This window comes from Dermochelys coriacea, chromosome 4 (genome assembly GCF_009764565.3).
Source record: "Dermochelys coriacea isolate rDerCor1 chromosome 4, rDerCor1.pri.v4, whole genome shotgun sequence".
NCBI lineage: Eukaryota > Metazoa > Chordata > Testudines > Dermochelyidae > Dermochelys > Dermochelys coriacea.
This window is the reverse complement of record NC_050071.1, coordinates 67,917,812-67,944,008: the sequence shown is the minus strand read 5'-3', so window position 1 is coordinate 67,944,008 and position 26,197 is coordinate 67,917,812. Positions and strand designations below refer to the sequence as shown.

The 26,197-nt window shown below is 41.3% G+C and overlaps 1 protein-coding gene across 5 annotated transcripts in view; it reads left to right on the top strand.

Annotated features, from left to right (window-relative positions):
• MARCHF1 (membrane associated ring-CH-type finger 1) overlaps positions 1 to 26,197 on the top strand; it is a 484,877-nt gene that overhangs the window by 450,223 nt on the left and 8,457 nt on the right. For all 5 annotated transcript variants that reach the window (XM_043513291.1, XM_043513293.1, XM_043513292.1 and 2 more), the window contains one exon: positions 24,241 to 24,388. In XM_043513291.1, the coding sequence (XP_043369226.1) occupies positions 24,241 to 24,388 (148 nt within the window). The remainder of the gene's footprint in view (positions 1 to 24,240; positions 24,389 to 26,197) is intronic.

Below are 26,197 nucleotides of genomic sequence, written 5' to 3'. Positions count from 1 at the left end.
GGGGGGATTTGATAGCTGCTTTCAACTACCTGAAAGGGGGTTTCAAAGAGGATGGCTCTAGACTGTTCTCAATGGTAGCAGATGACAGAACGAGGAGTAATGGTCTCAAGTTGCAATGGGGGAGGTTTAGATTGGATATTAGGAAAAACTTTTTCACTAAGAGGGTGGTGAAACACTGGAATGCGTTACCTAGGGAGGTGGTAGAATCTCCTTCCTTAGAGGTTTTTAAGGTCAGGCTTGACAAAGCCCTGGCTAGGATGATTTAACTGGGACTTGGTCCTGCTTTGAGCAGGGGGTTGGACTAGATGACCTTCTGGGGTCCCTTCCAACCCTGATATTCTATGATTCTATGATTCTATAGCACACCCTAAGCACTATCGTAGGAGAGGCTTTACTAGTTATCTTCCCCAATGTAATTTTTGTCCAGACGGACTCTGTCTTATCCATTGCATCGCTTCTTATTTCTTTACATTCTACCTCATCATTGATATACAATGCTACTCCACCACCTTTACCTTTGTTTCTGTCTTTCCTAAACAGCACGTACCCTTCAATACCTGTAGTCCAGTCATGACTACTATTCCACCATGTTTCTGTTATCCCTATAATATCTGGTTTCGCTTCCTGCACCAGTAGCTCTAGTTCCTCCATTTTGTTACCTAGTTAGAAGTTCCACTAGCAATCTCCGTCTAGTCAATAATTCATTTTTTAGCAAGACCTATTGCTTCCTCCCCTTGAGCCAGTTCCTTATCCACCTTATAATGCTTGTACTGATCCCCTTCTTTCCTAATTTAACTAATAATTTCCCACATGGTACCATGTCAAATGCTTTACTGAAGTTCAAGTACTTAAATGTGGGTTTATCACACAATCTTAGACTGTGTTGTAAACAACATTAATACAAAATCAAGGGCATGGACGTCTGAGGCGTAAACCCTCTGAATAAATATGGTACTTCACCAGTCAACTTAAAGCAATGTTCTTTTAATGCCAATCCTGTTTCATGGTATCATAGGAACAGAAATGTAGATAATCTGTAAATAGGTTTAGTTCTGATCCTTACAAGCCTGGCATTTGAAATGTTCCAAAGATGCTATTATGAAAACAATTATAATGGAACATACTGCAATCAAAAGCCAAACCTCCAGAATGTGGTATCAACCAGGGGTTTATGAGAATTAGTGGCAAGACTGGTAATAGAATATTGAGCCTTTCACCTTTAGATTGCCACTTCAAATCTAGCTCTAATGTAAGTAGTGAAAATAATTGTTTTAAGCTGACAGGTGTTTGGTGGGTTTAGTAGAGCTGGTGGAATACTTTAAAAAAGCTGATTCAGTAATAACGTTTTATTAAACTTGTGTAGTTCAGTTTACTATGACTCATAAACTCACATTATTCATTGTTTGTGAATCCAGTTTCATGCATTTTAGCACATAATGTTTATTCATATGAGAAGCTGGTTCTTCAGTGTTCACTATTCCCCTATTCAACAAGATTTAGTCATCCAACAGGGAGCAGAAACAATATTTAGGTGACTGACCACACAATGTGAATAGTAAAGAGCTAAAGAGAAAGCTGTCAAATAATCCATATGCTGAAGATTATTCATCAAAACTATTCAGCAAATACTTACAAAGAACAAATACATTCAAAGAAAAATGCGAAGATGGAGTCATGAATTGCTTCCTAGCCAAAAAAAATGCTAAATTCTTAAGACTATTATAGATACTGAACAGTCCAGCTCTAATAATTAGTTCTCAGATCGTAGTCCATGGAGTGCCCTGTGTTTGCTCATTAGGGATGAGCAGAACAAAATGTTTTCAAAAACAAGAAAGGAGGGTGTTATAGCATGCCTTCACCTCTGTGGCACTCCCTCGCGCCTGGATATGGCATTGCAGGGGATTTTGCTTCTAGTGCTCTTGGTGTTCACTTTCTCAGCCCTACTAGGCCTGCTTTCTCTGGGTCTTCTGTGGCCAGTTAGACCTCGTCAAAGGCTTTATGAAAGTCCAAGTACATCATACCCACTGGATTGTCCTTGTCCACATGCTTGTTGATACTATGAAAGAATTCTAATAGATTGGTGAGGCATCATTTCCCTTTACAAAAGCCATGTTAACTCTACCCCAACATATCGTGTTTAGCTATGTGTCTGATAATTCTGTTCTTTACTATAGTTTCAATCAATTTCCTTGGTACTGAAGTTAGGTTTACCAGCCTGTAATTGTCAGAATTGCCTTTGGAGCCTTATTGAAAATTGGCATTACACTAACTATCTTCCAGTGATCTGGTACGGTGGCTGATTTAAGAGAGAGGTTACATACCACAGTTAGTCATGGGAGTCAGCTAACTGTATCCATGAAACAGCATCTCTCTCAGCTAACTGTTCAATGCCTCATATGCCATCTACTGTGTTCTTGCTAGTCCATTCATCTGTAGAGCTCACTTTTATTTCACCTTATTGGACTGTGTATATCAAACCCCTACCCTACCAGTGGGCCTGATTTTGCCTGGCTTTGAGCACTTCTCTCATCTGCACCTACCACTGTACTGTCTTTCAAGTATCCTCAGGTCCCATGAAATCAATGACTAAGTCACCAGTGGACATAACATACAGTAGGGATTGGATGTAAGTGTGATCTACTGGAAGCTGATGGCACTCAGCAACACTTTGCAAGAGATGATCAAACCCTCATTTGCATGGCTGCAAGACTGAGTCATAAGGATCTGATCCTAAAAGTTGCTAAGCACCTCAGTTTCCAAAGGGAGCTCAATATCTCCCAAGATCAGGTTACAATCATGGCTCAGTGTCCTAGGTCATCACAAAACCTGTCAAATAATTGCCTTCTCTTCTCAGTTGCTGAAAATTTCCTTGTGTGCACCTCAGAAATCTACCATTTTGCTGTCACTTCTGTGCTTTATAATTTGCCTTCCTTAGTGAAGTTCAACAGCTCCGTAGAGCAAGAGGTTGTGTGGGGATCTGGGGGAGCTGACAGTGGCCTAACAGGCTATGGAATCTGTTAAAATCACATGGAGGTTTGCAATAGAAGGAACCTGAATAGCGGAGAGCCAAGGTCCATTAGGCAAAGGGCAGTAGTCTACATGGAGAAGGATGGTCTGGAAAAGATGGGTCTATAGCTGGCTTGGAAGGGGATGGTCATCAAGGAAGCTCTGGAGACCAGTGAGGGGTTGGGGGCAGGAATACTGTGTACAGTTTCATCACATGTGTTCAAGAAAGGTGAATTCAAAATGAAACAGGTACAGGGAACAGCTTATTGGATGATAAGGAGGGTCTGTGTTAAGAGAGGAGACTGGAAGAGCTTGGCTTGTTTAGTCTAGCAAAAAGGCATCTGAGAGGAGATATGATTGCTCTCTATAAATGCATCAGTTGGGTAAATAGCAGGGAGGGTGAAGAGCTATTAAAGTTCACAGAGAATGCTGGCACAAGCAAAACTAGATATAAACTAGCCACGAACAAATTCAGGATGACAATTAGAAGAAGGTTTCTAACCATCAGAAGGATGAGATTCTGGAACAGCCTCCCTATAGCAGTTGTGAGGGAAAACAAATTGATTAGTTTTAAGAGAGAGCTGGACAAATTTATGAGTGTGATTGTATGATGGGCTTGCTTGTGGTGGTAAGGGGGGACAAAGCTCAGCAGTGCTGGAGTTCACTTTTGGTTTATGTCATATGTCCTAAAAGCTCATACTTCGGGATTTCATCTAGCCATCTCCAGGGGTCAGGAATGGATTTTATCTCCCCCTCTCCTCCCCCAGTGTATTCTGTTGGATTTCTTTTAATCTCCTTCCTCTGAAGAATGAGGAATGGTCACAGCTAGAGATGGCACATAGGATGGGGAAGGTCAGGGCTCTGAGGTGGCACTGAAAATTCTCTCTCTCTCAGGTGCTTGGCTGGCTGGTTCTTGGTCACATGCTCAGGGGCTAACTGATCATTATATGTGTGGTCAGGAATTAATTTTCCCCTGGATCAGATTGGCACTTACCTTGTGGGATTTTCAGTAGAGTTATGTCTGAGTCAGACGGGACCATGGGCCAGATTCTCAGTTGATGCAAACTTGATAGTCCCATTGAAATCAAAGGTCATATGCCAATTTATACCAGTTTGCCTATCCCAGTCTCTTCTAGACCTCATACTCTATAAAATAAAACTTAGATTTGTTATTTTGGTCATTTATATTGAAGTAACCTATAGAAGCCTAGAGGTGGTTAAGTTTGAAATACTAGGCCACTCTTTCTAGTCAGGTTTATTTCCACTGTTGTGCATTAAATCTGCTTAAGTTTATAAGGCAATTTTGGTTCACTTGATGATTTTCCATTCAGCATCTCCACTTTGTATCCCTCAGTTTCCCATTTAGGAACTCACCTTGTTTATCATGTTGAGGATTAAAGAGAGAGAATTAACCTGTTTTAGTGAAGTCTATCAGGTTATATCTCCACCCTTGAGAAACTCAGTTCTCCTTTAAAAAGAATGGAATCTTGGTAAAGTAGCAGCTACAGTTCAGATATACTCAATCCAATATTTGAAGCGTGAAGCATAGTAAAAAACATAAACTGAATCAACATATTACAATAATCCATATGGAATGGATGAAAGCATCAAATTAAAATGTGCATAACACAGAGATATATCTTCAAATGGAGATTTTCCCCAAAGCCTCTCACTGTGATTATATTTCAAATTACTTCTCATATTTAAATCTTGCTGTCTAGTTAAAGTTTTTTGCTCTCTGATGAGATATTTTCTCTTAATGTATTATCCCAACTGATTATTCTGTAGCATCAAATATGACTTTCTTTCTCTCCTGGTTTTGATTTAACTTTGGAAACTTTTAAAATAATCATTTACAGTAAAATCTGTGTTATCCAGCACTTTACCAACCGGAAAACTCTATAAACCGGCATTTCTGATCTTCATTGAAAGCCCGGTTTATAGTCCAGTTGGCGCTAGTCCAGTTGGCTTCCTACCTGGCTCTGCATGGCACCCCGGAAGCGGCAACATGTCCCTGCTGCTCTTAGGCGGAGGAAAGGCCACAAGGGGTTGAGAGTGTGGGAAGGGGTGTGGGGCACAGGCTCTGGGAGAGAATTTGGGTGCTGGAGGGGGCTCAGGGCAGGGGGTTGGGGTTCGGGAGGGGATTCAGGTGCCGGATCTGGGCAACGCTCATCTGGAGCAGCTCCCTGCAAGCAGTGACATGTCCCTGCTGCTCTTAGGTGGAGGTGCGGCTAGGCGGCTCTGCCTGCTGTCTCCGCCCACAGGTGCTAGCTGGGAAAGATCATAGAATATCAGGGGTGGAAGGGACCTCGGGAGCTCATCTAGTCCAAACCCCTGCTCAAAGCAGGACCAATCCCCAATATCTGCCCCAGATCCCTAAATGGCCCCTTCAAGGATTGAACTCACAACCCTGAGTTTACCAGGCCAATGCTCAAACCATTGAGCTATCCCTCCTCCTCCTCCTATTGGCTGTAGTTCTCCCTCACTCCAACTCCCTTCCCCAAGCCCCGTCCTGCACCCAAACTCCCTCCGTCTTAGTTAACTGGAATTTTTTACTTACTGGCATCCCCCGATTTCCTGAACATGCCAGATAACAAAGCTCTTACTGTATTTAGGAAGTATGAGCAATTTCACAAATCATTATTATGTAATTACCATTAACCATTAAAATGAATTTATCAACTTTGTTTATGCAATAATTCAGGCAGCATTTTATTTCTATTTGGAAGGGTAATAGAAGTTACAGGATGATCCTCCTTACAAAACGTAAGACATGTTTCTGGGTTTTCTTAAATTGAATGACAATTCTGTCATTACTCATATTAACAAATTAAATGCAAGTCTAGAACTATTAATATTCAAACAAATGTGATCGTTTTTGTTTATCCATTAGAGATTGTGGATGTAGCTCTTCCAAGCATTCACTAGTTTTGAAGCCTGTGTTTGTTTATACGCTGATATTGTATACCAAATCAAGCATTACTATTAGACAGTTCTCCTTGGGCTACTGATTTTCATATATCAGTGGACTCCATGGGATTTCCTTAGATAGCCCACTGATACCCGTACTGGGACAGAGGAATATAAGATCTCTCCCCACATGATAACTTCAACCCATAATAAGAATAATAAAATATATAGAATAAATCAACTCATTTAAATGAGTCATATTCAAGACTCTCCAAAGAAGAATTTAAAGTCACTGCTCTCCTCCCAGTGAACCAATGGGGTAGATTAGTGAGTGACTCAGTGGTTGAGGCAGGTTAGTGGAGAATTAAATTATTCAACACAGAGATTCACTATTGGGTCAAAAAGCAGATATTCCATTTTAATGCAATAGGTAACAAATTATTACCCTTTGTCTGCAGCAGGGTTTGTTGGGTCCTAGAGAATGGGCTGGTGATTGATTAAGATCTGCTTAGTATTGTTCTCTATAAGAGACAAGAATAAAAAGCCATAATTCTGGTCACAAATGAGCTCCCTCAAAATATCTTATGGCAAAACTCTGTTACAGATTTTGTTTTCAGTATGTTGTGTTTGCTAATAGTAATAATCCAGTCTCTCTCACTGAGTCCATTCCATGAACACTTAGGGAAAGATTCTCACACTACTCCTTGTGTTGTTTCACCTTCATGGGTAAAACAATTTTGCTCCAGGTATTTGGCAAAATTTGCAGTCTCATCTTACCCATAGACTCTATAGAGGCAGGAAACAATACAGAATCTAGCATATCAAAGTGACATTATGACTATCCTCCAAATCTTTGTATTCTATATAATACATTCTTCTCATATGGTTTCAAGCCAGTCCTTTACAGGGGGCACAGAGTCAGAATAGAATGATTTAGGTTTCATTAGCAAAAATGTTTTCTTTGTGATGGAATTGTGTGGTCAGTAGAAAGCCAGAGAAGGAATAACCTTTAGGAATTGCATCTGTCTGATAACAGAAATAGTATTTTACTGGAGGGATTCATTCAACATGTGATGATCTGAGGATAAATCTTCTTTATAGGGTGATATAATAATTGAAATGAAGGCAAAATATGATGAAAGGTGTTGATTTCTTTTTGTTTAAAAGATAGCTTCACTTTGATCATTCCTATTTACGCTCATTATTTAAGAACATGCCATGTGGTATTCGCTGCTGAAAGTGATATTCCCTGCAGAGAGAGCTGTGTGAGCTCCTGCTGTGAAATCAAGCTAGTCCATTAAAAAACACTCCTCCCAATAGAAGAGATTCTCTCAGAACCTGAATTGACCTGCAGTATCTCCTAGGAAAAAAGGAAACTTTTGAGCAGTCACTATTGTATCCCTTGCTGTTTTCTTCCTATTACTCTGAGCTGTAAAGTAGAAACCACCTGGCCTTTTCATTATCTTTATAACAAGGTCCATGATAAGAAGTGATAGCTAATATTGTGTAGGTCTGGTAACACTGACTTGCTGTGGGATTCGTTTTCTTTTAACCTAATTTGGTGGATATGTTTCAATCCTTGACATAGCAGAAGGTCCTGCATTTTCCTTTGATTTCTGGGGCAGCTACACAGTGTTGTCAAGGCAACCAGCATCAGTGTTTTCTTTCCTACAGTAAACTAGGCTCAAACATTGTAAGCCTTAAATCCCACTCATTTCTTGTAATATGTGAGGTCAAATACTTCACCAGTATGCACAAAGGCACAAAGCTATTACTTTTTTATTGGCTATCATGTCATTATAGGGAACAACTTTGTGCACAAGGGAGAATGTGTATATTAAAGCTTTTAAAGTTAAAATAATTCTATAGCATTTATGTCCGGTTGTGATGCCTCAAGGATACAAGGGACTGCTTTGTACAGACAGTTGTTGTACTTCTAATGTTTTAGCAATTACAGTTGTGGTCTACTGCTAATTTGTATATAAACAGTTCACACATATGCTTGTTCTTATGGTGCAACCTTCTCATGACTTGTGCCACAACAAAAACAATAGGTCATAAATATTTCACAGTGGAAAGACTGCTCTAGCCACCTATCCCAATATTTCTTTTTGTTCTATTCAGTGGAGGTTCTGCTGCTCCTGTCCCAATTTACAGTGCCTTATACCAGCTGAGAATCTGACCCCTCAACCTTTCATGACCCAGAAACATCCCCAAGATATCTTCATGCTAGCAAAATGTCATCACATCATAACATTGTGCTGTGACACCCCAGTGTAGCAGTCTTACTGAAGAGAATAGCTTTTATTGTTTCTAATATCGTTTTGTTGTTCATGATGATTTGGGCTCTATTTTAAGATAAACAACCAAAGCTTTGGTTATCATAATATAAAGCTTCTTAAAAATCAACTACTAAAAGTCATTTCCTCTTTTACTCATCAGCCTTTTCCAAGTTCTGTATTTCTCCTGCTACAGTGGCTGATCTCAATAACGCTCATGGAAGTGTAAGGAATTCAGGACATTGCTCAACTTTAGATGTTTGTGATGTCATCCACTGCTGCACAGAAACCCGAACCTGAATCTGGCTAGGTAAAATGCCTTTTGTACAGTCCAAATTCTCATTGTGTGACACTTACGAACACTTGGGGGCTGTGGGTAAGCCCAGAGTCCCAGCTGTGCTCCCCAGAGAAATGTTGCATTTCAGCAGAAGCTGAGATTATTACAATTCTGCTCTACTCAGTTGTGTGGCCTGTGGAACTCAGAATGAGTCTAGACCTTTTATCTCCATCCTTTTTGGTGGAGAGTCCAGTCAAGCATTTCCTAATAGTCATATATTAAACATGGGTCTTTAGAATTTATTGAGCCATACTAGAAAATGTAAAAACATAAGAAGCAGAAACCATCAATTTTTCAATTCTCAGCCCCAATCTTGATCTAAAACAAATCTGAAGCTGTTAGTTATTTGTTGACTTTTAGATAGTTCCAAAAATACTTGAAACATTCAGTTTTTAGAGCATGATTTTGAAGCTGATGGCAATTTTGCCATTGGCTTTAATGGGAGAGGACTATTCGCCACCCTAATTCTGTTTAATAATGTAATAAATGACAAATTAATCAAATGAAAATATCCAAACTTTACTGAGATTATTTAAGATAAACTTCCAAATCATGTGAGTAGTTCTGAATGGAGGGCTTCCTTAGCTACGAAGCAGATTATATATAGATTCTGCCTAGATCTGCTTTGCTTGTTATTGGTGGAATAAATGTAACTATTTCATTTACAATATATATCATGGCTCTTCTCTTGTAATCAACTGCTATTTTCGCAGCACTGGGTCTAAATTATGTTAAATTAGGGAAAATAATATATTTAATTTCCTATATTTTACAACTTTCAATATTGAACTCATTTTTCTTTTAAGTTTAAAAATATAGTCTTTCACTACAAGGACGTAAAATTTTCTATATGTACCTCACTCTCCTGCCACATGATGTTCAGAAGTTGGCTATGTGAAAAGTAAAAGCACAATATTAGATCTTTGCCAGAGTACTTTGCGAACATAAAGCTTACCTCAACTCTTCATCTGTGTGTTATGGCTGTACTTTTGTGAAGGACTCAATTGTGTACTTTTGTGAAGGACTCTCCTGGATTATTCAGAACAGATTGGTCCCACTTAGCTGGTTTTGTTTCATTGGATCAAATAATCATTTCCATGAGAAAAGTATAAAAGATAATGAATTAGGAGTAGCTATTTATTGAGAAATTGGCACATTTTTTGCAAAGTCAAATTTAAAAAAAATAAAGCACCTCCCCTCTTTCAATCACTGAGATGTGGCAAGTCATGCATTTGAATCTGACATATATATTACACTTGCACTTGAACAGTCAAGTGTATTGACCTGATCAAGCTGAAATGCATGAGAAAATGTCAGACTGACAGACCTTTGGCCTATAGAGTCACCCAAACCAAACAACACCTGTCTTATGAATCAGACTGATTTGAATAAGTGAATATCAAATACTGGGTTCTATTTCCCCACCCAAGTAAGGTTAGCTTATTCTTCAGGAAGAAAAAGATGCCCACATGAAAAATGGCTATTTTCAGGATCACTTGTACTATTTACTGGATGAGTAGGAAGGAGCAGAATTGGCTGAGGGCAATTTTGTTTGCATCTAACAGAAAGAACAGAAAATGAAAATAAAAACAGGGATGCAGATGGGTGTTTGGGTGACAACTTTTAGAGATTCATCCAACTTCTATCAAATTATGCCTGAACTAAAGGTTCCCAAGTGCACATTAATGTAATCCCATTTCATTCAGAACTACGCTAATGTGCACTAGGGAATTTTTAGTGCATGCCAGCAGGATTCACATGGGCCATTTAGTGTACAATGTGCTGCTGCACATTAGAATTTACATCCTTTCTGGTGCACCCTAAGGCACCATATAGGCATGCCAAAAAATATTTGTATGTGGCTTCCCAATATGCAGTCATGAAATTATGGATAGTGACACTTCAGCGTATTTAGAAAGAGGTCTGAAGAACGTATTTTAGCAAAATGTAAGGCTTATACTGAGGGGAAGAATGATTGGCTTCAGCTAAATATATTTTTCAGAAATACTTGAGGGTTTTAACTTTGTCTTCTTCCTGAATGAGTACTAAAGTTTCTAACGAAGTTACTTCCCTTTTGTGTCAGGATTCTCGAGGAGCTTTCTTTGGGATATAGTCTTTCGTTGTTGTGTGTGTATTTATCTGTGTATTGTTGCTTCCAACATACAAAGGAATACTTCTCTCAATCCACATTATGGAACATACATTGATGTGAAGGGGCGTTATGCACATGGATTATATTGATGATAGAAAATGTAATACCTTCAGGTCAAATTATACCATAAGATCTCCAGCAAATCTCAAATAAGTTACTTATAGTTTTGTCTGTAACAAATAAGCAAGTATAGGGGATTCTCTCTCTTTCTCTAAAGAGTGGTTTTACTCTGATGCTAGGGCAAATGGAACAAAGGCGGGGGGAAGTGTATGATTTGAAGAGAACAGGACATTTTTAGCACAATACAGTACTAAGTGCAATTCTTTTCCCTTATATTGGTTTAACACAAAGCAAATTCAAGTGAAAATATTTTCCAGACTTTAGGGGGAATAACTAATATTACACAGTAGCCACAGGAGATCTGGAGCCACCAGGATGATGGCTGGATGCATGATTTTTGACTGGGACTTGGTAAATAATAGAAAAATATTTTTTTTAGTATTTTATTTAAAATGTCAGCAATTTTGAATAAATTATCTAATTAATATGATTTGATCAGTTCTAATTTTGACACATGTATCTCAAGGTGGTTCCAGGTCTCATAATTAAATATTTTGGGAACCAAGTTATGTCGTGAATAGAGAGGGGGAGGTGATCCATGAGAGGTCTCTTGCTAACAAAACTATGATAATTTGTTAATAAGCACCCAAAAGTGCTATAAGCACTGTATAAAACATAATAAAGACATAGTCTTTGCCTCAGGGAGCTTTCAATCTAATTAGGCAAGACAGAGGAAGAGAGAGACACATATAGATGAGTATAAAAGGTATCAATGTAAGGAAAAGACTGTTAGAAGAGCTGATCTAAATCTGGGGAAAAAATGATAATTTGCCAAACTGCTGATCTTAATCAACAATGATTGCATATTTCAGAAAGAAAACAAATTGATGTGAATACGGACTTAATAAGAAAAAGTAAAGAACAAGTCTAGGGAGGAAAACAGAGTGAAAGTATTATAGTTAAAATGTATGAGCATATGAAAGAATGTTCTAGTTATGGAAAGAAGCACGAACCTAGACAATGTCCAACGTATGGTCAAACCTGCCATATCTGCACGAAATAGAATCATGTTGCAAAAGTTTGCAAACAGGGAAGTCTGGAAACACTTAGAAATATACATTTAGTTCAAAATTCAAAAGTCTCAAAGAGGATACCGAATAAATAATACAGAGCTTCAGTTGTATTTATATGATTTAAAATTAGAATATCAACTTTCTAGAGTTTATGAAGTAATTAATGTAATTGAAGGTGATATATTTTAAATAAATTTTTCCTGTAACAGAAAGCTTAGCAACAGATTACCTAGGTTTTTTCAAGATTATAAGGAAAGGATTAACTGTAAATATCGGTCAAGTTTGTATCAAATTAATTACTATGATAGAGGATTGCATCAACTACCTTGTTTGAAATCAAATATACACTAATGTAGAAATTGGGCTTAGAAATCGTAATCTTACGATGCAATGACTAATAATGGTCAAGTATGCAGATTAAATTGGAGATATTTAAAATAGTTACCTGCAAGACCAGACTCAATTTAAAGAAGAAATTATATAGTACAGCAATCTGTCTTGAGGCACATCACTGCTGGGTGACTTGCCTTTATCTTCAAGGCTTTAAAAGAATATAATTCCCCCCCCCACACACACACACACATCCTTACGTATTATTTGCACATGCACTTCACAAAGACTATGATGACCAGTGTGACACAGGCTTTCAGTAGAGATCTTACATAACACTCTTTGAGGGAACTAGTATGTAAATACCAGACCCAGGGGATCCCTGTAACCCTAATGCACCCTTCTGCCAGCTAGCATCAAGAGGTCCTTGGGTCACAATGTTAAACATTCATCTTGTTAGTTCCATCCCCCCTTTTCCCCTCATTCCTCTTGTCCGTGCAAGTGGCTCATCCTTGCACTTTCCCATTGCCCCTCCATGCTAAATATGCCTTTGTTCCATGCTCTCTGCACCATTATAGATTTAAGATCAATGCCAACATAAAAATAATCAGCCATGCAGATGGTGCTCATATTACTTGGTGTTGAGAGGCAGATAGATGTCTTGCCATAGAGTGGAAAGACATGCTCTGGCATGGTTCTGGAGGGGGTGAAGGAAGGGGGCCTCATGGCTGGTCCTATCTGTGAAATTGAGTGGTTTTCACAACATGTTCAGCCTTAATGGCGTATCACAGCCAAAAAGCTGGATATGTCCCATACCAAGACATAATACATGCCATTAGATATACCACTAACATTCTACTACCATACAGTACATGCCATAAAATGCAGCAGTCCCTATTGCTTTGATTGGGACGCTAAAATCTTGGATTAACTGTTGTGAGCCTGGCTTTCCAGCACTAATGTAACCGTGACTTATGTACTTTTAGTCCCAGTTAGGATGACCTACTATACAAATTTAGGTTATTCCATTTGATAGCTGGAGCAAGACATCTTACCTAAAGATATATGCTGTAGAGACATCTTATAGGGGATCTTGCCACAAAGATGTGCAGTAATTTCTTTATGGCAGAGTGGGCAGGGAAAGGAATTGGCTGGCTGGGGAAGAGCCAGGGATGTGAGCAACAAATCAATGGAATATAAAAAAGGATTGCCCAAGAGTCTGGTTTAGCAAGAGTGGGTGGTAGCAACAGCAGCTCTTGAGTGAAGGTTCTTGGTGGAGGGTCAGGGCTAGATTTCATTTCCCTTCATTCCTGTGTGAGTTATCCACATATTGCCTGTCCTCTCTGACTTTGCGTGAATGATAGATTTCTCTGCAGCCAGAGTACATCCTTTCTGGATATTGTAATGAGATAGACGTGGCCATCTTCTAGTTGTTTGTCAGAAAAGATCACTCCCTACTGATTCGGAGGGAAACCTTATCCATCTTGGATTTCATCCAAGCTATTCTCTGTGGTGGCACTGAGCTCCACTTGACAGTGATAGCTTCAGTACTGGCCTGTAGTGCAGCACAGTCCCTATTATGACTGTCCTTTGGATTGCATTAGCACTAAGCGGCCACAACTGGAGACTCATTGTGTTAGGCATGTACAAACACATAGTGAGAGACTGTATTCCCAAGATTTCTTGCAGGCTAAATGGACAAGACAAATAAAGATTCAGAAGGGAAACTGATTCACAGAAAGGTGAAGTGACTTGCACAAGGTCACATGGGGCTAGATTCACAAAGGAACTTGGGCATGGCAATGCTGAGTGTCACCCTACTTAACTTTTACATGCCTAGAAAAAACACCTGGTTAGAACCTAGCTTCTTATAGTGCATGGGAGACATAGCACCCTTACTGTGGGATTCACAAAAGCCAGCATGCTAGGCAGCTCCTCCTCTCAGGTAGTCAATGGGAGACATTAAGCCAAGTGCTGTGTGCTCAGAACTATCCCTCTCTTGGAGTTAGATGCCTATACAATTATTTGGAACAGAGGGACTGTAGGTATTCGACTTTCTAAGCGAGTGCTGCAACCACCAGCTGTAGTCTTTTGCTCTTTTCTTCTGCACCTCTCCAGTGATTCTCTCATGATTTATCCAAAGTGGAACAGCTTCAACGGGAGAGTCTGAGGGAGCCCCACATCAGAATACCGAATGAGCCAGTGGTTAGGGCCCTCACATGAGAAGTGGCAGATCCCACTTCAAATCTCTTCTCCCTTTCAGGTGGAGTGAGACTTGACCTGGAGGTCTTCCTACATTCCAGGTGAGTATCGTAACCACTGGGCTATTTTTGTGTAAACTCACTTATCAGGGGCTGATCCAGTAGGCAAGGACTGAGTTAGGTGGCCAAACACCTCTCTTCCCCCAGTCATGAATTACACAGGGGCTTAGGCATCTGGACCCTTGGTGTAAGGTTGCAGTGCACACGCTCAGAGGCAGAAACATAGGCACCTAAGGGAAATTTTACTGCAATAAGTGTAGGCTCTGAGTGACTTCATGTACCTAAAGGATTCAGGGACAAGGACTGAGCAGGAGTTTTGTGAATCCCATTGGGGCCTGATTCTGGGACTTAGGCACCTAAAGTGGCAGCTAAATGCCTCAGGCCTTATGTGAATCTAGCCCTTAGGAGCTCAGTAGCAGAGCTAAAACTAGAACCCTGGTCTTCAGTGCCCTGTCCACTAGATCATGCCATGTCACACTGAACAAAGACCATATTAACTGCTGTTTCAACATGTGAAGAGGATCCTTAAAGGCTTTTTAGGGAGGAGGGTTTATGCATTGTAGAAGGCTGTAAATATTGCTTTCTAAATAAACAACCATAATGTGACATGAGCATATCCCTAATAGATGAGGAGATAATGACGATGTTGGTTTGGAAGAAGGCCCTGCTATGGGCAGAGGATACTATAATTATCCACTGTGGGGTTTCTTGCACTTTCCTCTGAAGCATCTGTTGCTGGCCACTCTGAAACAGGATACTGGGCTGAATGGACAACTGGTCTGACCTTGTATGGCCATTCTTATATTAATGTTCCACATTCCTGCTTTTAGGTCTGTGCTGGAATGTAGGTACTGGGGTGAGGATAGTTACTGAACTATGATTATTCTTGATGATACAGATTACAGAAACAGCTACTTCATTTTGCATTTTAGAGATGATCTGCTCCAATTACTTAATATCCCTACTTTGCACATTTTAAGGGCCTGCTAACTGATGACATACAAAGTCATGAGCTTAACAAGTGGTGTGCATTGATTGTGCCAACCGAGTACAACTCTTTCAATTCACTGTCATTTTTAAAGAGAAATGTATTGTTCCTTATTTTGAAAAGGCTGCATTATGAATTCTGTGCTGATAAAAATCTCATTACTAATGTGTTTAGCAAAGTGAGGTATTTTAATAACATAGTTCTTCAATAATCTATGCGACCATTACTGCAGAAGCTGTAGAATCTTAGGGCTTTTCTGCAAGCAGAGCTGCACCAATTTAATGTGTGTGATTTTAACATTTCTTTAGTTAAACAGATGCAAGTCTGTGTAGACACTGATTTCAGTTTAAACCAGTATATTTTAGGTTATGTTGATGAGGAACAGTGAAAGAAGTCACTCTTTAACTGAAATGAGTGCCTACCAAGGGGTTTGTACGTTTTAACTAAATCAGTTTAACTAAGGGTATGTTTACACTGCCCATGTTACAGCGCGGCCGTGGCAGCGCTGTGATGTGGGCAGTGTACATGCGCTTTATCACCAGGGGAGAGCTCTCCCAACGATAAAAAAAAAAAAAAACACCACCCCGAACGAGCAGTGGTAGCTTTATCGCCAGGAGCACGGCTCCCGGCGATAAGGCACTGTCTATACTGGCGCTTTTCAGCACTCAAACTTTTGTTGCTCAGGGGAGTGTTTTTTCACACACCTGAATGACTAAAGTTTTAGTGCTGAAAGTGGCAGTGTAAACACAGCCTAACAGGTGCAAATCTGTGTGTGTAGACCAGGTCTTAGATTATACATTCTATGGACCATGTCTTTCTCTATGTGTCTACAGTGCCTAGCATAATAGGCACCTGATTCTCGATGCACAGTTAAGAGAAGGGGGTACGATGAGCCTAACACACACATTACAGCAGGGGTGGGCAAAATTTTTGGCTTGAGGGCCACATCGGTGTTGCAAAACTGTATGGAGGGCCGGGAAGAGAAGGCTGTGCCTCCCCAAACTGCCTGGCCCCCGCCCCCTCCCACTTCCCACCCTCTGACTGCCCCCCTCAGAACCTCCGACCCATCCAACCCCCCGCTCCCTAACCGCCCCCCCGGGACCCACCCCTTATTCAACCCTCCCTGCTCCCTGTCGGTCCTGACCCTTATCCATCCCTCCGGACCCCACCCCCTATTCAACCTTTCCTGCTCCCTGTCCCGACTGCCCTGACCCCTATCCACCCCCCGCCCCCTGACAGAGCCCCCAGGACTCCCACGCCTATCCAGCCGCTCCTGTTCCCTGTCTCCTGACTGCCCCCCCAGGAGTCCCTGCCCCTTATCCAACTCCCCTCGCTTCCCACACCTTTACCATGCCGCTCAGAGCAGCAGGACTGGCAGCCATGCCACCCGGCCGCAGCCAGCTATGCTGCCACGTTGCCCAGAGCACTGGCGGCATGGCGAGCTGAAGCTGTGGGGGTGGGGGGACAGCAGGGGAGGGGCTGGTGGCTAGCCTCCCCAACCGGGAGCTCAGGGACCAGGCAGGACGGACCTGCGTGCTGGATATGGCCTGTGGACCGTAGTCTGCCCATCTCTGTCTTATAGCAACCAGGCACAAATATACTCCCTACAATTTACTGAACAGTGGTGCCTCTGGGGTGCTGTTTATCTCAAAGGGAAGGCCATGGTTCTATCCCTTATTCTTCCCACCCACTAGACCTAGAAAATGCTGCATTATCCTAAGGGGAGGTGCCAGAGACATACTCAATATTCTGTGATGTACAGCAGGGTATTTTGTGCTGCATTAGGGTATAAGGTGGTCTTTGCTACAGATCTAACCCCCTAGTTCCTCTTTGTTTTTTCTTCACATACTACAAAGGCTAAACTCTCCTCTCTGATCCACACTTCTGATCTCTTCAAAGCTCTTCTGCTCTCCCTGTGTGGAATCCCTATTGTCTTTTATTAGTATTAGTTTGTCTTTCTCCTTCCTCCCCACACAGATTGCCTAGTGAACCCATTCCATTCCTGAAAACAGTCTGATTCTTTCCTCCAGTAGTTTGATATTAGTGAGTGGTTTACTGTGGAGTCAGAAACAATTAGCACTTTGACAACTGACCAAAAAAATAGAAAATAAATGCCCCCAAGTTATATACTCAGATCACACTGAAATATCTTGAGTGTTCAGTTCACTGAATCATATACTTGCTAAAGTCCTTATGGTCTTTTGCCCTGTCTGTTCCAAAAGATCATCCATGATCTGCTAATAATATTAGGTTTCTTTTGGGAAAGGGACCACACTTCTCTATGTTTGTAGAGCATTTGAATTCGCACATTTTAGATGCCATCATAAAATCATCATTTCAGACTCCCTTTTGCAGAGATTATTGGGTAGGAGCAGGGAGAAGGACACATACTCTCTCCCTCCCACCCCCCCCCCCCCCCAATTATTTACCTTCTTGAAAAAAGAACAGAAACTATGTAATAAAATAGCCTTGTCTCTAGATGTGAACAGAAGCAGCTCCATGCAGGTGTGTGCGCTGCTTCTTGTATTCTGCTAACTATTATGTTTATTTGTAGAATTATATATAGCAAGAAGGATTGATGCAACAGGAAAACATATCAAACACAAAAGATTTAATGCTCTATCACTATAGAATTTCCCTTTCCAGGGCTGCTCTAACCAATCCTAGAAAACAAAGATCCAGAAAAAGATACAGTAGTTACAATTAATGAATTCTACAGAAGCCCTTTCTCTGCAGGATCAGACATCTTTCTCTACTTCAGACAGTCTCCAAGTTGCCTCTTTGAAGCCACACAGCCTTCTGAGTGGCTGCTATGACATACTCAGGACACTGACTGACCTAGACTTTGAGCCGCTATCACTTCTTTGCTGGTGATACCTGAATTGTGTTCTTGTGTTCTGAGCTCTTATTTTATCTTCTTTTCTTTTGTTACACAGTAACATAGTTTGTTACACAGTACAGAAGGTTAGTTTCCTCCTGCTCCAAGCATTCAAAGGAGAGACACCTTTCCCCAAAGCAGCCTAACTTGTAACTTCAATTTTGTATGTAGAGCCATTTGCCCCTTGCAAAAGAGAAACATTTGCGTATGTAAATAGCACATTAATTTACAAACATGGGTAGCTAAATACAAAATTGTGGGAATAAATTATTGTGGGCCAAGCCTTTTGGCCCAAGTGAAGGTTGTGGAAAACCCTGAATGCAGTGAGGGGGTGGAAGGATGCAGAGAACTGCACCTTTAGCATGCTGCAGAAATATGCCCTTTCAGGGCTCTATCTGCCATACTATGGCTAATTCTTGAGGTACAGGATAGGCTAGAGGAGGACTGTGTGGCTCTCTGAACAGTGAATCTGTGTCTCTGTTGCAGGGGAATGGGGAAATGTGAGCCAATGGTAACTATAATCCTAAGGGTGCAGCCCTTTTGGAGAGACTTCTGTCTCGATCGTGGAACTGTTTTGCATAAAGTCTGTTTACCTAAGTGTTGTGTGCAGGGGAGGGAATTTGAATTGCCGGCATACTTTTATAGACTGAGTTACGGCTCCTTTGAAAATTTGATCCAAAATGTCTATAATAAGCAGTCTCTAGAACAGGGGAGGGCAAACTTTTTGGCCTGAGGGCCGCATTGAGTTTCTGAAATTGTATGGAGGGTTGGTTAGGGGAGGCTGTGCTCTCCAAACAGCCAGGCATGGCCTGACCCCCGCCCCCTATCTGAACCCCTCAGCTTCTCGCCCCCTGACGGCATCCTGCCAACCCCTGCCCCATCCACCCACCCACCCCTGCTCTCTGTCCCCTGACTGCCCCCAGGACCCCTGCCCCATCCAACCACCCCTTCTCCGTGACCACCCCCAGACCTGCTGCCCCATCCAACCCCACTCTCTTCCTGCCCCTAACTGCCTCCCGCTGCCCCATCCAACCCCACTCTCTTTCCTGACTGTCCTCCCGGGACCCCTGCTCCATCCAACCACCCCTTTTCCCTGACCGCCCCCAGACCCACCACCCCTAACTGCCCCCTGCCACCCCATCCAACCCCACTCTCCTTCCTGACTGCCTCCCGGGACCCCTGCTCCCATTCAAACCCTCTGTTCCCTGCCCTCTGACCGCCCCACCCCTATCCACACCCCCAGCCCCTGACCACCCCCCGCACTCCCCTGCCCTCTAGTCAACCCCTCCCCCACCCCGCTCCCTGACCGTGCTGTCTGGAGCACCGCTGACTGGTGGCGTGGCTGCACCAGGACAGGCAGCCGCTCAGCGCACCGGGTCAGGCCGGGCTTGCAGCTGCACTGCCCCAGGAGCTCGTAGCCCAGAACATTGCGCCGGCAGCACAGTCAGCTGAGACTGCGGGGGAAACAGCAGGGGAGGGGACGGGAGCTACCTTCCTGGGCCAGGAGCTCAGGGGCCTGGCAGAACGGTCCCGAGGGCCAGATGTGGCCTGCGGGCCGTAGTTTGCCCACCTCTGCTCTAGAAAATGGGACTGCATCCCTGGATACTTCAGAAAACCTGTCTTTGAGTAATTGTTTGAATAAAACCAGCATAGTGATTTTGATTAACCAGTATAACCTCAAAAAGACATAAAAAGAGGCAGTTTTGATCCTGCTGCCTTTTGACCTGTAGCCAGCCCCCACAAGTACTGTGGATTTCCTGAAGATTACCCAGCAAGGGTAAGGAACTTGTTAACTACATTGGCTATCATAGTCTTATTTAGATACCCTTTCCTCACTGAGTGTAGGCAAACTGTTTAGATTCCTATTTCTGTGATGACTCGTGATGATTTGGTTTGCAATTACCAAAAAAATGATTATGAACTTCGGTAACAGCTTTTAGTTTTCAGAGGAAGATCATGTCTTTATAACGCAGAGGAAGCAAAAAGCTTGAACGTGGAGCTATGTGTACTGTTAACTAAGATTATTACAACTTTTCTATGGCATGAGCTAATAACAAAATGTTCTCTTTCTTTTTCAAAGGTTTTGGGATGTGTGCATAAAATCTACAGTGCACATTGTTTCTACTTCTATATTTAGTCCAATACACTTTTTAATGGTTGATTTTATTTTTGTGCAAAGTTACAAAATCTTGCTTTCATTTCTTTGTGCCTTTGAATGCTCTTCATAATACATTGTGTTATGAACTTTATGAACTCAGTACAGTCTTATTGCACCCTCTAGTGGCTAGCAGGCCTTATTCTTGAAGGAAACCAGCACACCACTTTCAAAAGACAAGTGTTGGAGCTTGAATTCATAACCTAGCTAGTCACTAAAAATCATGGTCTTAATCAGTGCTTAATTTGTAATGAAGGAGGTGAAAGGGCTCAAACAAGTTTTTAACTGCCATAATTGATGTGGCAAGCCCACAGGTGCCAGGGCTCATCCCTGGTGCAAATTAAGCACTGGTCTTAATAAAGACACTGGATTTATGGCTTATTACAACTCTCTGTAACCCACTAACACTCCCCCCCCATCATTTTGTCCTATGAATGGTTCCTTAGAGTGTGTGTTAACTACTTGTGCTAAACTATCTGTTTGTCCTTGTATTTAGCTGTGACATTCTGAGTATCTTTCCCAGACCTGAAGAAGAGCTCTGTGTTGCTCGAAAGCTTGTCTTTCACCAGCAGAAACTGGTCCAATAAAAGTTATTACCACACCCATCTTGTCTTTCACAGTACAAATGTAATAATCTGGTGGATTTATTAAAAATGAAAAATGCTTTACCTATCAGTCTAACAATACAAGGATATAAATATCCTGAGTAGTTCTAAATCCCTCATCATAGCACTCCTCTTTTGGTTAGCCTTCTGTCACTCACCTCCGCTGACCCTCTGCCCAAAATGAAAAGGAGAGAGAGAATTGAGAGATGCCTATGAAGCTTGTAACACAAAATTCCACAAGACACAAAGCATCCTTGGTATAAACAAGTACATCCCCAGTGACTTTATTGGAGTTGTGGCAGGACTGGATTAGAACCATAATATTTATTTGTTGTACCCCTCATTCTTTCCCTACAGTCTTCCGTTATCCATTTGTCTTCACTCACTCTGTAGTCTTTTAGATCTCTGCCCTGAAGAGCTTACTGTCTTCTTATACAGCACTGTGAAATCACAGTATAAACATCTCTCCAAGAGTGAAACTAGAGCACATACCATCACCCAACCATATGGATGCTCATGGGTACAATTATTTTTTTGTTTTGTTTTACATAATATGCCTTTCCCAACCTCTCCCTCCTCCCCCCTTAGACTTCTCTTGCTGTTTCTCTGGCCTGTCCTCCTTCCTGCTGCTGTCTCTTTTTCTCCACCAGCCTCAGTACAGCACCCCCTCTTAGGCCAAATTCTGCTTCTACTTGTAGATTGACTTTGAAGGGAGCCCCTCATTTTATCCCTTTTAATCTCTTTGGCTGACTGCTTCCTCATTTCCTTCCCCAAGGTCTCACTGCTTGCCCTCTTCCTGTCCCCTTATGCCTCCCTAGTTAGATTCAAAAGTCTTTTGTGCTTCAGGCATCAACAACATTACATACCCAAAAAAGAAAAGGAGTACTGGTGACACCTTAGAGACTAACAAATTTATTTGAGCATAACCTTTCGTGAGCTACAGCTCACTTCATCAGATGCATTCGGTGGAGAACACCGTGGGGAGATTTATATTCGCACACAGAGAACATGAAACAATGGGTTTTATCATACACACTATAAGGAGAGGTTTCAGAGTAGCAGGCGTGTTAGTCTGTATTCGCAAAAAGAAAAGGAGTACTTGTGGCACCTTAGAGACTAACAAATTTATTAGAGCATAAGCTTTCGTGAAGTGAACTGTAGCTCACAAAAGCTTATGCTCTAATAAATTTGTTAGTCTCTAAGGTGCCACAAGTACTCCTTTTCTTTTTACTGTAAAGAGAGTGATCACTTAAGATGAGCTATTACCAGAAGGAGGGGGAGAAGGAGGAAAACCTTTTGTGGTGATAATCAAGGTGGGCCATTTCCAGCAGTTAAGAAGAACTCTCACAGATCTTGGGAGACAGGCCAGTCCTTGCTTACAGACAGCCCCCCAATCTGAAGCAAATACTCACCAGCAACCACACACCACACAACAGAACCACCAACCCAGGAACCTATCCTTGCAACAAAGCCCGTTGCCAACTCTGCCCACATATCTATTCAGGGGACACCATCATAGGGCCTAATCACATCAGCCATACTATCAGAGGCTCATTCACCTGTGCATCTACCAATGTGATATATGCCATCATGTGGCAGCAATGCCCCTCTGCCATGTACATTGGTCAAACTGGACAGTCTCTACGTAAAAGAATAAATGGACACAAATCAGATGTCAAGAATTATAACATTCAAAAACCAGTCGGAAAACACTTCAATCTCTCCGGTCATACGATTACAGACCTGAAAGTGGCTATTCTTCAACAAAAAAACTTCCAAAACAGACTCCAACGAGAGACTGCTGAATTGGAATTAATTTGCAGACTGGATACAATTAACTTAGGCTTGAATAGAGACTGGGAATGGATGGGTCATTACATAAAGTAAAACTATTTCCCCATGTTATTTCTCCCCCCCACCCCACCCCCCACTGTGCCACAGATGTTCTTGTTAACTGCTGGAAATGGCCCACCTTGATTATCACCACAAAAGGTTTTCCTCCTTCCCCCCCTCCTTCCTGCTGGTAATAGCTCGTCTTAAGTGCTCACTCTCCTTACAGTGTGTATGATAAAACCCAGTGTTTCATGTTCTGTATGTGTGCGTATATAAATCTCCCCACTGTATTTTCCACCGAATGCATCCGATGAAGTGAGCTGTAGCACACAAAAGCTTACGCTCAAATAAATTTGTTAGTCTCTAAGGTGCCACAAGTACTCCTTTTCTTTTTTGCGAATACAGACTAACACGGCTGCTACTCTGAAACCTGTTATTACACATCCACTTTAACTTTGAGAAAAGACTAATTGGAGTGTTGTTTCTCCTAAGCGTTATAAATGAAAGCCCAATGTTAAAGGAAGTTCTGTTTGTTGCTAAGTGTTATACTGTAAGCTCTTTGGGACAGGGATGATCATTTATTGTTTTTACACAGTGCCTAGCACAATGGGGCCATGACCTGGTGGAGGCTACTAGATGCTAGCAATAAATTAAATGAAATCTGTGGAGTTTTCTTCACTATTAAAAGTTCTATTCCATACAGGTTTTTATATCTTGCTCATCACAGTAGTATCTGAGTGCTTGCCAGTAGTGCAACCAAGCACATTTGGAGTTCTGGAAGATGTGAATTTTTCTTCATAGTTCCAGATTTCCTGCAGTTAAAACTAATATTTGCTTTTTGACTTCCCCATCACTGTTAATCTGCTATTGCTGCAGAGACACAAGATTAGGTGTAACTCATAGAAAGGTGTCAGAGTAGCAGCCGTGTTAGTCTGTATTTGCAAAAAGAAAAGGAGTACCCATGGCACCTTAGAGACTAACAAATTTATTAGAGCATAAGCTTTCGTGAGCTACAGCTCACTTCATCGGATGCATCCGATGAAGTGAGCTGTAGCTCACGAAAGCTTATGCTCTAATAAATTTGTTAGTCTCTAAGGTGCCACGGGTACTCCTTTTCTTTTTTCATAGAAAGGTGGTAAGAGATCAGAGGTGAGACTCCTTCCACAGGATCCTACATTCTTATGAATTGATGTAGATTTGTATATAATGCATCAGGTAAGTTTGTGAAGCTTACAATTCTTAGGGACATAAGTTATAAGAAAAATATTTTGTAATTAACCTGTCTTTCTTCTCGTTTCAAACAGGAACAACTAGAATGACAAGGAGGCTTTCTTTACAAGCCCACTTAATTTCTAATTCTTTTCTGATTACAGTGGGAGAAACTACAGATGACAACAAGTGAAAGGAGGAAGATAGTCTGTTCAGTTACATTCCATATTATTGCTATTACCTGCGTTGTTTGGTCATTGTATGTTTTAATAGATCGAACTGCTGAGGAAATTAAGCAAGGCAATGACAATGGTAAGTGACTTTATCTCCTTCATTGCTAACATAGCGAGGGAGACATTAGAAATGCAGATAGATAGCAAGGCACTTTTTATTTGTAAATATATAACAGGATTATAGGGAATTGGTTTGATGACAAAGCAAAGGACACACAATTCAGTTTACAAACCTATTTTTTGCTGAATATATTTTCTTTCCTGCAGTGCAAAGAGATCACAGTTCAATCACCCATCACAACAACTAAACCATTCACTTCGTTCTTTTCATTTTACTTCAATAGCTGGACTTTTTTAAAGCTACTATTTAAAAATGGATGAGTGAAACTTAAAAAGTTCAGTGCAAGTTCAGTTCAGAGCATCCAAAAGATTTAAGCTGCGCGATCTGACCTATTGAAACCTCTCTTCTACAAAACCGGGGTAGAAATCTTGCAACAGGCTTTCTTAGAAGATTTCAAGCAAGTTAACTTCCAGACCCAGCAGGAAACGCTGCATGAAATTCACCCTAGTGTAGAAAGTCCTGTGCAGCCCTTAATGTGGGAATTAAATGTCACAGAGGTCCTTTCCTGCATTCTCTGCACACAGCTGGATTTCATCCTCTAACAGCAGCCTTTATTGTGATATTTCAGCACTTCCAGTTCTAGTGGGAATCCAGACAAGCAAAGACTGAGAAAAAATGAGGGAGAGGGAGGAGTTTAGAACAGGGGTAGTCTATTTTTGTCAAGGTCCACATTTCTTCATCAAGGTATAGTCAAGCTCCAGGATCCAGAGAAAATAAGTAAATAAAAAAATTTGGGAGTCTGTTCAAAAGCATATGGCAGTCCAGATTTGGGCCGTGCTCCACCTATTGACTGATTTAGAACCTTAATGAAAGTTTTGGTTATTATTTCAGTACTAGTAGTATGCCCGTCAGGATTGTGGCCTCGTTGTGCTAGAGGGCATTTGAATGCAGGACTGGATTTACATAGCTGATTTGTTTTACAACAGACTACAGTAGATTAATGAACTAAGCAGATATTGCCAACATGCATATAGTATACTACTTTAGCAGAGTTGCAAATGCTATGCTGCTTTTAGTTACAAGAATTCATTAAGGAAAAATTAACACATGGGAGCAAATCCTGACTATGGATACACCCCTTGGCGCTCAGTGAAGTCAAATAGGAAATAGATTAGCATGTTCAAAAACAGAATTTGATCACACATAGTAGCATTTATTTGATTACTGCAGACAACTGCAAAGCTCCCATCCCCTACAGCGATGCAACAGCAGGCCCACTCTTCTTCATATTGAAATTCAGAACTCTGATTTACTACCCCAAAAGTTGCATGCTAGCCTGATAAAGTGGGAAGATGGGGGGAAATCCTTAAAAGTATTTTTCCCTATTTCTTCTTCTATTTACTCCAGGGTCTGGTGAGATGACAGAAATATCTAATCAAACTAGCTCATGTAAATCAGTATAGCTCCACTGCCTTCAGCAGAGCTACAGTGATTTACTGCAGCTGAGGCTATTGCCTGGTGTGTAATTTTTCAAAACTAACACCACATCTCAACAGTGATCACTGGTTGGTAGGATTTTCAGAAGCTCCTAAGTCAGTGTGTGGAGTAGCTGTCATTGCCTTAATAAGGAGACCATCCCTGTCACTTAAGAGTAGGAGTCCAACTGACTTTCACTGGAACATGTGCTAAAGTCACTCTGACTTTCAAAAGTGCCACCCTGAAAAAGTTAGCACTTATCAGCAGTTTCCATGATAGGGAAATCTGTGGTAATTAAACACCATTCTGTAGTGATTATTTCAATGATTTCTCACTTACAAAGACTTTTCT